Source organism: Fundulus heteroclitus, chromosome 15 (genome assembly GCF_011125445.2).
Source record: "Fundulus heteroclitus isolate FHET01 chromosome 15, MU-UCD_Fhet_4.1, whole genome shotgun sequence".
In the NCBI taxonomy this organism is placed as follows: Eukaryota; Metazoa; Chordata; class Actinopteri; order Cyprinodontiformes; family Fundulidae; genus Fundulus; species Fundulus heteroclitus.
The window spans coordinates 7,431,485-7,445,390 of record NC_046375.1 but is presented as its reverse complement, the minus strand read 5'-3'; the positions used below and the strand labels follow the sequence as shown (position 1 = coordinate 7,445,390).

General features: G+C 41.4%; 2 protein-coding genes across 2 annotated transcripts; one reads left to right on the top strand and one right to left on the bottom strand.

Moving 5' to 3' along the window:
* Positions 1-54: 54 nt before the first annotated feature.
* Positions 55-8,295, bottom strand: eif2s1b (eukaryotic translation initiation factor 2, subunit 1 alpha b). The gene is made up of 8 exons (XM_012869047.3): positions 8,145-8,295; positions 5,247-5,489; positions 3,049-3,128; positions 2,760-2,911; positions 2,575-2,681; positions 1,628-1,725; positions 1,402-1,545; positions 55-555 (listed from the first exon to the last, which is right to left on the bottom strand). Exons 2-8 carry the CDS (start codon positions 5,485-5,487, stop codon positions 430-432), a joined length of 948 nt encoding a protein of 315 aa, XP_012724501.1. The 5' UTR covers positions 5,488-5,489; positions 8,145-8,295; the 3' UTR covers positions 55-429.
* A 62-nt stretch (positions 8,296-8,357) lies between these two features.
* Positions 8,358-13,890, top strand: atp6v1d (ATPase H+ transporting V1 subunit D). The gene is made up of 9 exons (XM_012869048.2): positions 8,358-8,603; positions 11,429-11,546; positions 11,626-11,705; positions 11,785-11,852; positions 11,935-11,979; positions 12,053-12,156; positions 12,282-12,348; positions 12,751-12,829; positions 13,183-13,890. The coding sequence occupies exons 1-9, from the start codon at positions 8,563-8,565 to the stop codon at positions 13,325-13,327; spliced, it is 747 nt and encodes a 248-aa protein (XP_012724502.2). The 5' UTR covers positions 8,358-8,562; the 3' UTR covers positions 13,328-13,890.
* Positions 13,891-13,906: the final 16 nt, after the last annotated feature.

Sequence of the window (13,906 nt, the reverse complement as noted above, 5' to 3'; positions counted from 1 at the left end):
AGCACTCATGCTGCAGATTTGTTTGTTTTCTCATTTCACTGAACGACACACACATTGAAATGAAAATTGCCAGAACTTTATTGATTTCGTGTGAGCTACACAAAGAGCGGGTCTTGCTGGTAAAACACCCTTGAGCTGGAAGATAACGTCACAAATGAATAGCTGTAGGTAGACGAGCTTCTTGGGTCCCTTCGGTCAGAGATGGAGCCGTGGACGCTGCGCTCTGAAGCAGAAAGGTAGACGAAGGCCACCGTTTGAGCAGCTTTTGTTTATTCAGATAGAAGCTATACTGCTGTTAAGCTTGTTTAGCCGTCCTTGTGTTCATGTTGGGGTTAAGCAGATCCTTTGCTTCTGCCTATTGAGTAATAAAATGACTGCAACCTGAAAGTTAAACTGATCGACGCAGGCCTGTCCACACTTTTCCTCTCTTCAGTCCTCGGTTTTGGCCTCCATCTCCTCGGCGTCGTCGTCTCCGTCCACCTCGGCGTTCTCCCTTTCTAACCTCTCCAGCTGCCGGGCGAGCTCGGTCTCATCCGTGTCCGTCACCACCTTGGGCTGCGGGAGACGGTTCACAGTTTGATTTATGTACACAGAGTGGAAACCTTTCAGCCTGGAAATACCACTTTGTTAAATAAGTACAGAAATTTACTGGGTATTACAAGACCGTACAACTACAAAGCCTGATATGTTTCAATTGTATTTCAGATACAAAGTGACAGTTCATACAAGCATGTTAATGTAATTTACCCACCGTTTACAACAGCAGGAATGACTATGTGAAATTACATACAAGTCTAAAACAAGTGGCTTATCGGGGGTGAGGAAAAAGGGAAGTTAAGGCTGCAAACAGAGCCACATGGTCATAAATGTCCAGACTGGTTAATCCATCTTCATCAGATTAGAGTTAATTTTCCTGCCAGCAGGGGAAGTCTGAACAAGATCTTCGTTTTCCTTTTCATGCTAAAATCAGTGATTTGGTCTATTTAAAAACAGAACTGCAACGCTTAGGGTGGAAAGTCACTTCACAGCTCCTATAGGGATTACATTCAAATATTCTCCATGTCTACAGCCTCAAAGTACCGTAAATGTGTTAAGGGACATTTGCTGCTCTTGGTATTAATAAAAAGAAACAGGAAAAACTTTGCTTCTTAAAAAAGAAAGTCTCATTTCTCCTGAAGCGGCGTACTGATCTTCTGGCAGATCATCTTATTTACCTGCTCAAATCTAGGACAGGTACACTGACTTTAAGAACATTTTACTCATTTTTAGGAACCTCCCAGGTACCTACAGCCCTCCTCACTGTCAGGGTCACCGGATCGCTGGTCCTCTTCACGTTAACCACCAGTTCTCTCCAAAGATAGATAAACATTTGGTCCCTCTAAAGGAAGTGAAACCACTCACCTCCATCTGGATGTTAAAGACGCCTCTCTTCTCCTCGATCTTCTCCTTGATAGCGGCCATGGCCTGGTTGAGGACAGACAGACCCTCTGTCCGCTCCAGGGTGGTCGTGGTCATCACGTAGCGAGGGGGAGCGATCAGGTTGATCTGCAGGGGACGAAAGCACAACAGTCAGCTGCAGTGGCAGCCATTAGACACCAAGGTGGAGGTCATTTGGCCGAGGCGTCACCTTGATGGGCATGACCTCTGTGGAGCAGCCCAGTCCGGCCCTCAGAGCTTCTTTCACCGCGTCGATGCCCTCATACCCGTAGCACGCGACTTCGATGTCTGCAGGAAGAGGAGGGAAAACAAATTCACCCGCGGCTCATTTTACCCGGCGGTGGCTGCCCCTGGGAAACTGGAACCGACTAGGGCTGAACAATTAATCCCATTTTCAATATAATCGCGATTTAAAAAACGCAATTTCCAAATCGCAGAGTCTGCAATTTTTGGCTCTGTAACAATTAGGGAATTAGACACGTCCATTAGGTGTTGGTAAAATGTTTAAAGTGGGTTTGCCTCCACATGGAAGGGAAGACGGTTGCAGCAGTGAGATAATCTAATTTTATTACTTATTTTAGAGTTTATATAATCATACATAGCATTAAGTACAGGTCAATCAGTTTAATACATAGACTTGCTTGTTGGTTGCACTTTATGTTCAACAAGGATTGATGTCCAAATCAATTAAAAGCTGTTCTCTTGAACAATATTCTGATTAATAGAAACATTAAAAGTTCTTGTTTTAAATAGTCTTTGTTTACAAACATCTTTATTTAGACGCCATTTTTGTTGCTTGTAGTTAACGCAGAGAAAAGTCAAAATAGCAATTTTGGTTGAAATATATTGTAGGCAGAACACAATCATTTCTGCTCTGAGTTTAGATGCTGTGGGTCTTTTAGCAACTAATCTGCACAGCGAGGAAACAAAATGATTTGTTGTTTGTATATGTTTAAAAAGACATAAATCAAACTGGAAAAAAAATGTTTAAAAAGACATTATAAATCAAAATGGAAAAAAATCGTATTAAATCGCAATTTTAAGAAAAAATAAATAAATAAATAAATAAAAAAAAAATCAAAAAAAAAAAAATCGTAATTAGATTATTTTCCAAAAGCGTTCAGCCCTAGAACCGACCTGCTCTGATTTTGACGGCCTGGGGTGTTAGCCGCCTGTTGATGTTGTCGATCAGGACGGCGCGCTCCTCCTCCGTTAAATCCAGGCCGTCCAGGATGCTGGGGTCCCTGTCGGAACGGAGCATTCGCTTTAGGAACGCGGACACAAGACAGCCGCCGCGCTCAGCCTTTTTGTGTGGCACTCACGACACGGCCTGCTTGAAGACGTCGTAGGCGCCGTAGCCGGGCCGCTTGTACTTCTCGTCGAAGACCCAGGCGGTGCGCTGGTACAGGCTTTCTAGCTGCTCGTCCTTCGTGTACTCCAGCACCTCGGCCACGTGTCGCAGGATGCTGTACACCTGCCGGGACAACGCGGCCAAATCATCAAATCATCCACAATCAGCCAAAACAAAAATTATCTCGCTGCGATGCTTTAATCATCTTCAGGAGGACAAATATGTGGATGAGGAGAAGACGAACGAGCCGTATAACTTACAGTTTTAGATTTGGTAAACTTGTCTTCACACTTGATGGCCTCCTCAGGCGAAACTCGTCTTTTTGATAAATCGATGTATCCTGGAGGGGGGGGAGGGGATGAAAAGCAGCGTCAGTTTTATACAGTAAGCTTTTTTTCTGCAATTTTACAAAACAAATCTGATTAAACGGGAGTAAAATCTTAATCAAGTAATTTATTTGTGTTCGTAAACACAATCTATCGGGAGTCTGAAAGAAAGGGGGCGACGCATGACGTACAGGAAGAGCCTGAAATACAAGAAATTTAAAAAGTGTAATTCATTTAATTCAAACGCCACAGAAGAGGACGGTCATGAGCAGCTCAGAAACGGTGAAGCTCTACTTTTCTGACGGGACCTCAGATCGTCTAAGATCTTAGCGTTTCTGTGGACGTGTGATGTTTCAAAGGATGTTTAAATATGATGGGACAAGACAACGAGGACCCTTAAAAACAAGAAAAGTGTTAAATTCAAACCTGTAAGGAACAAGAACTGGAGTTACACCGTCCCATTTCTAGTTCCTGTTAACCAATCAGCAGCAGCATTTTATATATATATATATATAAAAAAAAAGTTTCAACCTGCAATCCCGAAGGCAAACAAACAAAACCACCAAATCTACAATATAATATTTAAAAAAAAAAATTAATGCAATGATAAAAAAACAACAATATGTCCTGCCAAAGTTAAAATACACTCATTCTGGTAGTAAAGGTTAATAATCCTCGAAGCAGCTGCCCTGGACATGACTCCTGGACTCAGGACTTCCATTTTCTTTCTGTGTCTTCCCGTCTAAAAAGACATGGAAATAGGCCACTAGTGCAACAAAATCTATAATTAACATTAAAAAAATGCTTTCTGATGAGCAGACTGGGAGCGATTACATCACACAAAAGAGACCACCTGCTTCTGGATGTTTATCAAAATTAACCTTCAATTACATTTATAACACACAGTCCAGGGTTATTTTTACTTTTATTCACACTAGAGCGTGTCTCTACCAGATTAAACCAAGTAAAAAGACAAAACCAAGCTAAAACAAAGAGACTAACACTGATTCCACGCTACAGTCATATTTAACATATTAGAGTATTATTGAAAAGTTCCACCTCTAGCTAATAAAAACACAGCATTTAAAACTAGAATATTGCATCAGACCAAAAAAAAAAAAAGGAAAAATGTTCATGCAGAAATGGGGACTTAATGAAAGTTTCTTTTTTTTCAGATTAAAAAGGTACTTTTAATCTGACAAACAAGCCTTTTAGAAAGGCATAAAGAATCTTTATTGTCCTGTAGAGCAAATATCTGCAACCTTTCCTATCCAAAGAGCCAGTTTTAGCTAAATAAATAAAACTAAAGCTAAATAAAACTAGTTTATAACCGCAAATACTACATGAGCTCCTGGGGGGGAAAAAAGAGCATTTTAATCCTATTTATATAGATATGTGTTGTAATTTTAAATGGGACCATCATTTTAATTTTTTAGGTTTTAAAAATGAAAAAAAAAAATAATGTTTGCAAAAGAAAAAAAGGATAAATACATTTTCTTTCATATGATCTTAACATTTATAAAAAAAAAAAGAAAAACAGTTTCAACTAAAATGATAAGAAATCTAGATCTAAAGATTTTAACTGATACCTTTAGTGTCATTCTTTTGTGGAATAATAAAAAAAAAAAGGTTAAACTTGCATTTGTTACAATATTTATAATTAAAAACAAAGTGGTTTGTTTGAATATTTTCAAGCCAAAGTTATTAAGAGCAATTGTGGGAGGTCCAAACACAAATCACAATATATTACTTAAATCTAATTACTTTAGGGATAAATGAACGTTTTTGTCTGTTATCCCTGAATCTCGGCAGCAGACATCTGCATCTGGATGGAAGCGTCTGGATCTGCTCGTTCTTTCCGCTACATCATTTAAAAATCTGATTTTTTAATGCTTATATCTCATGCTGGAGCTGCTTCTATTCTTTTATTTCTTTCTATTCAAGGTTACCATTCAGAAACATAGAATCATTTAAACAACAAATGTTTTGATGCACATCCAAAGACATTCAGACGAGGCTGAGATGACTGGGAATCTTCTCAATGCACATGGTCAGACGAGGGTTGTGACTGCATCAGGACTTTGACAAGCAAGCGGATGCGATTATTTGGAATTGTAATTGTCCCCTCTCACCTTTCTCCTTGTCGACTCGGATGACGACGACGCACTCGTTGCGGCCGATGCGGATGAGCTTGTTGATGGAGCGGATACGTCGGCGCGACAGCTCGCTCAGGAGGATCATGCCCTCGATGTTGTTGTACTCCAGGAGGCTGACGTAGGCGCCCATCTCGGCGATGGACCGGACGTTCACCATCACGACGTCCTCCACCTCTGGGAACCGGTGCTGGTAAAACCTACAGCTGAGACCCGGCATCGCTGCGAGGGAACAGGCGGGGGGACAGATTTCACCACTAGGCTACGCTGACACGGCCGCCAGCCGGCTTTCTACAGAAGATGGAGATGAACATCTCAGAGAAAATTGTTTATTTCCCCCACGGAGAGTGAATATATTTGGAAACAAAAACACAAAAAGAGTAGTACAAATCTACAAATCTGCCATCATTTATAACATAATCTCTTCATTTTCTTTCAAGTATTTAATTCAGGCTGCTGCAGAGGTGCCGTTATCGCAGAAACATGTCTGATCTTCAAGAAAACATTTTATATTTCCAGTATAAGTATATCATTTTTAAAGAAAAAAACAAATAACTAATCGATTGATTTACATTCATATAAACAAGTCTTGCTGGCATTAAGAAGTAGTTCAGCATTGGTGGGACTAAGATGAATGCTAGATGAACAAAAAAGGAAATAGTCATACTCCTTTAAAAATAAAGCAAAAATTGTAATAACTTGCTTAAAATCCAACCAAATTACATGGATTGCATTTCTTATCGATCTTTTCGGCTCTGTTTATTGCACTGCTCTGGTTTTCTCTGCTCTTTAGCATTACTTTGTATATTTACGCTTTAAATAGAAGGAGAATTGAAGCTGTTTGACGTGGCAGTTTATCTGACCGGCAGCAAAGCGGAGGAAAAGGCGCCAGCGTTTCTTATCTGAGCTGAACAGGTGCTTAGAAGCAACAACCTGTTAATAAAACACGAGTTACGGTCCATTCAGGAAATCTCCTCCAACCTGTGTGAAACACATGGCTGAGTTTAGCCCTGCATCACCTTTAGATCACTGATGCTTCTCTTTGGGTCAATTTACAAAAAGTTTATCATTACTTTTCCCCTTTCCTGTTAACCTTCAAATCTACCTCAGTGGACAGTCGTGGTTCCTTTAAAGCCTTGTAATTGTGTCTCGGGGATCTACAGCTAGGGATGGAGTAGTGCTGGACGATATAGGAAAAAAAGCATATAGATAAAATAGAAATTATATTGATCGATAATTATTAACTCATTCAAAACATGTATTTTAAGTGCAGTCCTGGCCATTTTACGCTGTTGCTTAACGACCTACTTACTGAATTCAAACAAAGTTTTACCAAAACTGCAAGTTCTTAAAAAAGAAAGTGCTCTCTCTGAACTCTTTGAAGGTGGCGTAGCGTTCTTGGGTCTACATTTATGATTGGCTGGGAGGATGTAACGACTGTGATATTAACCTATATGGCTAGAATGGAAAAGGAAAAAAAAAAAGTTATTCTATTGAATTTTTATTGACCCTTTCATCGATATACGTTTATCGATCAATATATATTGTTATTGAATTATCGTTCAGCCCTAGTATGGAGATGCACTTTCTAGCAGAAAGAACGGTGAAAATGTTATGTTTGTTCAGTCTGACCGTAAATTGTTTTGAAGGTAGGCCATTTAGGCTCCAATCGGTTTGGACAGCTTGTTTTAATCTTTGACGGCTCCTTTGAATTTGACAGCTCGGTGCAGGAAGGTAAGTTCTCCATCAAAGATTTTTGAGAACGCAGTTCTTGCTTATATAACACCTCGTTAGGGTTACTGTAAATCTCTGCAGGCCGAACTCTAGAGAAACTCAAATGCTGCAAAATGCCGCTCTAAAACTTTTGATCAAAAACGAGCTTCAGGATATAATCCCACTTATGCAGCAATCCTGCTGATTCCAGCATCCAGTTCTACAGTTATTGGTCGTTCTGAATCTCCACACACACCATTTATTAATTAAAACAACCCGGGTTTATTAATTTTAAGTTCTAATTTAGCATTATATACTTTAATGTGCAAACTATAATTATTCTGATGTATTATTTTATCTGGATGTATTTTATAGCAGCTCAAATATTCTAAGTAAGTCACTGACGACTTTACACTTTGTGCAGGAGTTTGGTCAACTGTTTGTTTTCTTTGTTTTTATTTTAAAAAGGGTTATGAAAAGGTAAAGTTGACAGAAACATTTAATTTCTTACCAGGATTTTAAAGCTGATGTTTTACATTTACAGCTAATGAGAGAAAGCAAAAAAGGCCAGAACCACTAGTAGGTGGTTTTCCTTTATATTAAACAACAACAGATGTGTTTTTTTGTCCATTAAATAAGAACATTTACATACGGAAATCTAGGCGAGAGGATGCTAATTCTGCTCATCAGTTGCAGGAGAATGAAATGTCTTTACAACCCAACACGAAAAACAACCCCATCCCTCCAAGATTTAACGAGGCATTTGTGTAGATTAGCGTTTTTGCCTACTTAAAATCAAGTATTTCTTTTTTACAAGTAGTTTTCTGTTTGAATGGGATGATGCAACGCTGACAAATCTTCCTTTTCTTTTTTAAAGCAGTGTGAGCTCAGAGACGAACAAACACTGAGACACAAACAGAATCATTACCGAAGCAGAAACTCTGGTTCAATCTGTGGCGCCTCGGCGAAAAGCACAACGATGGTTTTATTAAAAGGTGATGCGGGGAGGGAAGAAAAAAAAAAACAGCCACTTTCTCATCTGTTAGCTTCGATGCTAGCAACCCGGTTTCCAAATCACATGCGCCTCCAGCCCGGGCTAGCTAGCCGTTAGCAGCGCCCGTCTCCCGGCGGGCCTGAACGTCTCCGTCGCCGGGCAACACTCACCTGTGTCATGTGGTTACGCGACGGTAAACTGGCGGTTTCTGCGCTGAACGCGTCTGAATGTCCCTCGGTCGGTTTTTTCTGGCGTTTTCGGGATGACAAGTCGGGCCCGCTAGCTCGCGTTCATGGGGTGTGCTAAGATTGCTCGACCCGGAAAGGATTCGCGAGGGCTCGCGGCACGCGCATGCGCACAGCGAGCTCTGGGGAGGCAAGTCACATGACCAGGCGGGGGCCTCAGCTGATCACCGCGGACAAGATCACGACCATTAGCTCCGTCTGTGCGCTTAATCCTGCATGGAAACGTTTTTTGTCATATTTTACTGACATTATTGTTAACAGGGGTTCAAAGTATCCCGACAGGGTGCAGCTCACACCGACAGTGTAAACAGAAGACAGCCGCTGTCGACTTAAAGACGAGAAGATGTCTGCAAAGGACAGGATCGACGTATTCCCCTCCAGGATGTAAGCTGCCCGTGTTTTGTTTAAAGGTTGTCATTATAACGTAAAAAAAATTCATGTGCTTCGTTGTTTTCGCTTCTCTGTGGCCGAGAATGACGATCATTTCTCCAAAGACGGGCTGACATTTTGTTTAGCGCCGTGACAGTTTATAGCAAAGGCCAGATGGCTGTTTTTAAAAAAAGAGGAAGAGTCCTTCTGGGGTCATGGGATGTTTCTAGCATCACATCTACGTGTGAGGTATTCATCACGCCACGGCCAGAAACTGCGGTGTATTTTATTGTGGTTTTATGGAATAGACCAGCATAAATCAGTATACAACTGTCCTGCTGTCTCAGTCTGGTGCTCTTTTTTTTGACTCTATTAAAATATATTTCGTTTTAAAGATTAGGATGGATGAAACGTCTTCGTTCATTTTTCCATTAACCGGCTTCCCTCTTCCTGCTGAAGAAAAGCATCCCCAGAGCATGATGCTGCTCCCGCTGTGTTTCACTGGCATGTCCAGGGGGACGTGAAGTGCTAGTTCTTCCCATTATACATGCAGACCAAAGCGTTCAGCCTTCGTCCATCTGATCTGACCCCCGCATAGCTCATTGCAAACTGAAGAATCAGACTCCTAATGGCTTCCGAGAAACCTCTTGCTGCTTTTTCCAGATGTGCAGGGTGCACAGCTAAAAGCTAGCCCCATCAGCGGCTTCTCCCACCTGAGCCGTGGGGTGCTGCAGCTGCTCCAGAGTCGCCTGCATCTTTGATGCATGCTCTTCTTGCCCAGGGTCTTTGCTGTTTCCCAGGTTTGTCGTCGTGCCGTTCACCTTTCATCTTCAGATGAACCTCTCCGCGACTTTCTCTCCGATCTGTTTCTCTCCGATTCAATTACAAACAGGTGGATTCTGTTGCTTCTTCAAGCAACTGGCTGCACGGGATTTTATTTAGTGGTTACACAAAGTTTCATTTGATTTCCTATATGATTTCCGCTTTGGATTGCTTTATGTATGATTATTGCTATGCAAGTAAAATCCTCGTGCCTTGTTTTAGGGACATGAAAGTAAAAAAAAGGGATAAAGTAAATATGCACACAATACTTTTAAGATTTTTAATCGGTAAAAAAAAGAAGAAGAAAAATGAAACCTACTCTTTTCCTTCCACTCCACAATTATGCACCGTTTTGCTGTTGAAGATTCTCAGTCATCCAGGTCATGGTCATTCCAAAAGAAGTAAAAAACAAAACAACTGGACTTGTTTTCCGTAGTTTGAAGACGTTTCGCTTCCTATCGAGGAAGCTTTCTCAATTCAAAAAGTCTGGAGTAATAAAACCTGATACTCCACATTACTCCAGACTTTTTGAATTGAGAAAGCTTCCTGGATAGGAAGTGAAACGTCTTCAAACTACGGAAAACAAGTCCAGTTGTTTTGTTTTTTACTTTTTTTTTGGAATATGCACTGCTTTGTTTTTGGTCTGTCGTAAAATGTCGACCAATTACACTGAAGATTGTGGTCTATAATGGGATAAAATGTGGAAAACCTCCAGCCATGGATCCTTTTGCATGGGTACTGTAACGCTGAGGCCAGATGGAAACCATTACTGTTAACTTCTGCTCGTTTTGAGGATAAGTTTGGCACGTCTGTTTCAGCATGGGACCGTTGGGTTTGGATGTGGGGAAACTTCCCCCAAAAAGAACCATTTTTAAAACCCTTGAAGGAGGTTTTTCTCACTTCTTGGAGGAACGATCCTAAGAGTTGCTGCACGGACACGCAGAAGTCCACGGTTCATGCTCTCCGCAGATAAGAACGGACCGCTGGATCTCTGTTCAAATATACTGACGGGGTTAACATCTCAGAAGACTTTTTGGAATACCGCGTGTTCTCCAGGTCGTATGGATCCACACTTTGTTTCACTGCAAAAACGGATCTAAAAATAAGCAAAATGTTCTTAAAATTTGTGTTTTTGTCCTAGGTTTGAGCAGGTAAATAATATTATCTGCCAATGGAATGAGTATTTTGACCCCTAAAATAAGATAATTAGACACCCTGCACTTGAAATAAGATGATGGCAAAGAGTTGTTCCTATTTTAAGTGCAAAAGTATTATTCCATTGGCAGATCATCTTATTTACCTGCTCAAATCAAGGACAGATATACTCATTTTAAGAACATATTACTCATTTTTAGTTCTGTTTTTGCATTGTTCATGGTGGACTTGCGTGAGGATAACAACCAAAACTAAAAGGCAGTTCATGTAAAAGACGGCAAAGAAAGGACAGATAATCCAGGAGGATGAGACGGCGACCAGACAAGCTATTCTCCCCCTAAAAGATTCAAATCCAAACTTCCTGTACTCGCCCTAGTTCTCCATCAGTATGATTTGAATTTAAATTTGTGGGAACACTGCAAAAACTGAACTAGAAATAAGTCAAATCTTCTCAAAATGAGTGTATCTGTCCTTGATTTGAGCAGGTAAATAAGATGATCTGCCAATGGAACAAGATTTTTGCACTTAAAATAAGAACAACTCATCTCCATCGTCTTATTTGAAGTGCAGGATGTCTAATTATCTTATTTTAGGGGTCAAAATACTCATTCCATTGGCAGATAATCTTATTTACCTGCTCAAAGCCAGGGTAAATACACTAACTTTAAGAATATTTTACTTATTTTTAGATCTGTTTTTTGCAGTGAACAATTCTGAAAAAAACAAAACAAGAACTACGATGTGGATTTTTCAAAGGAACCGTCCCACTTTCAGCCGTTACAGTTGCTAAACTCAGCAGCTGATGGGCCTGAAAAGCAGTAATAGTCCACGGCTATAAGTGTGTGTTTCCCTCGTGTTTGCAGGGCTCAGACCATCATGAAGGCTCGGCTGAAAGGAGCGCAGACCGGCCGCAGCCTGCTCAAGAAGAAGTCCGACGCCCTCTCCATGCGCTTCCGTCAGATCCTTCGTAAAATCATTGAAGTCAGTGGAGTAGCAAGTCTCTCTGCTTTCATTTGTCCTTTCATCAGGCGCTAAAATGTACTTTCTTCTGCTTCTTTAGACTAAAACCAAGATGGGAGAGGTGATGAGAGAGGCGGCGTTCTCTTTAGCCGAGGCCAAGTTTGCGGCCGGAGACTTCAGGTAAGGTATTGCACGATTGCGCCGCTGACGCGCTCGGTTTTGGAGCAGATCCGTCGAGCCGACTCTCACTTCTTCGCAGCACGACCATTATCCAGAACGTCAACAAAGCCCAGGTGAAGGTCCGGGCCAAAAAGGACAACGTGGCAGGTCGGCGTCCGGAATCTTTCGTTCAGATCGCCGCTGCGAGTCGCCGGGACGCTCTCACGCGCTCTGAATTTGTTTCTTCCAGGTGTGACCCTTCCGGTTTTCGAACACTACCAAGAAGGCGGAGACAGTAAGCGGAGTGCGGTTTTTCTCAGCTCGGCTCGCCTTTTGGGCACTGACCCTTTCCTGTGTGTCTCCGTCAGGTTATGAACTCACCGGTCTGGCCAGGGGAGGAGAGCAGCTCTCCAGGCTGAAGAGGAACTACGCCAGAGCGGTGGAGCTGCTGGTGGAGTTGGCATCCTTACAGGTAGGGGCTGCCGTTACAAATCTACATTCCCGTTGCCCAGTTTTCTTTCATTTCTGCAACATTTTTTTTAAATTCCAGCTGTGTTTAAGAGAAAAGTGACACATGTTCCCTTTTTGTGTCCGCAGACGTCTTTCGTCACGCTGGATGAAGCCATTAAGATCACCAATCGCCGTGTGAATGCCATCGAGCATGGTAACCTAAAGATCACACTGCAAAAAACAGATCTAAAAATAAGTAAAATATTCTTAAAGTTAGTGTATTTACCCTGGCTTTGAGCAGGTAAATAAGATTATCTGCCAATGGAATGAGTATTTAGACCCCTGAAATAAGATAATTAGACATCCTGCACTTCAAATAAGACGATGGAGATGAGTTGTTCTTATTTTAAGTGCAAAAATCTTGTTCCATTGGCAGATCATCTTATTTACCTGCTCAAATCAAGGATAGATGCACTCATTTTGAGAAGATTTGACTTATTTCTAGTTCAGTTTTTGCAGTGCAGGAGCATTATTAAAAGCCCTTTTTGAGAAAGGTTGTCATTTCTTGTTTGTTTGATTATTTATTCATTTGTTTTTCTTTGCTTTCGCTCGGCAGTGATTATTCCAAGGATCGACCGCACTCTCACGTACATCATCACGGAGCTGGATGAGCGAGAAAGGGAGGAGTTCTACAGGTAAAAACCATGTCCTGCTTTAACACAGGTTTTGCTTTTGAACATTAAATTAGTTTGGTGCAGACCTGAGTCACAGACAGAAAAATGTTCATGTCCCCATGAAATTTTTTTATTAGGATTTTATATAAAACAACACAATGTAGTTAGTTAACTGTTAAGTGGAAGGAATGCGTGGTCTTTTAAAATCTTTGAAAAGAAAAATCTAAAAAGTGCGGCATGCCTTTGCATCATACTTTGTAAAGCCACGGCAACTTTATTTATAAAGCACTTTAAAAACAACAGGAACTGACCAAAGTGCTGAACAAAAAGAAGAAGAAAAAAACCCAAAACTAATTTTTTTTCTTGCCCAACAGGCTGAAGAAAATCCAAGAGAAGAAGAAGCAGCTCAGGGAAAGGACAGAGCTGGAGATCGCCGCCCGGCTGGCCGCCCTCGGACCCGTCGCCGAGCCCGCCAACATGCTGATGGAGGAGACAGACGAGGACCTACTGTTTGAGTGAAGGCCTCTGCAGTTCCACGCTCATCATGCTATTTATCCTGTGGCTCTCTGGCCACGTTTATGTCTGCTTCATGCAAGTGATGAAAGTATTTTTGGTGTTCATGTCTGTGATTATTTCTGTGTTGGAAAAATATGAGAACCCCTCCACTCCCCCCCCACACGTGTCACTATACAGGAACCTGAGTGTCGCCCTAAACAAAAAAATAACCAAATCCCCCATCCACCGGAGTCCAGCAACTGAAAAATAAATATCGTGTTTACACGGGGTCGCAAGTGAAAAAGAAGCATTCAGTGTGACTGGATCAGCGGCAGATATTCTGGTTTTGCTGACCGTGTTTTTTCAGCCGTTGCATGCTGTAAAATCTTGAGGTGGTTGAAGATTTCATAGAGTGTAAAAAGTCTGTGTTGTGTGAACGCGTTACGCTCCTGACTCTTATCATGGGGTTGACCTCACAGGAGGAGGGTGTTTACCATCCCACGGACTCTCTGTAATGTAACACTGTAAATCGTTTGAGAGTCAACAATGCCAGGCACTTCATAGAAATAAAGATGTTCTAAAGAGTCCAACGTTCCCCTGAGT

Coding starts and splice junctions, on each gene's coding strand:
- eif2s1b (XM_012869047.3), bottom strand. CDS start 5,487: ATGCCGGGTCTCAGCTGTAGGTTTTACCAGCACCGGTTCCCAGAGGTG. Junction 1,726..2,574: donor GGCCGTCAAAATCAGAGCAG/GTCGGTTCTAGG, acceptor CTCTTCCTGCAG/ACATCGAAGTCGCGTGCTAC. Junction 1,546..1,627: donor CAGAGGTCATGCCCATCAAG/GTGACGCCTCGG, acceptor CGTCCCCTGCAG/ATCAACCTGATCGCTCCCCC.
- atp6v1d (XM_012869048.2), top strand. CDS start 8,563: ATGTCTGCAAAGGACAGGATCGACGTATTCCCCTCCAGGAT. Junction 8,604..11,428: donor GACGTATTCCCCTCCAGGAT/GTAAGCTGCCCG, acceptor TCGTGTTTGCAG/GGCTCAGACCATCATGAAGG. Junction 11,853..11,934: donor CAAAAAGGACAACGTGGCAG/GTCGGCGTCCGG, acceptor TGTTTCTTCCAG/GTGTGACCCTTCCGGTTTTC.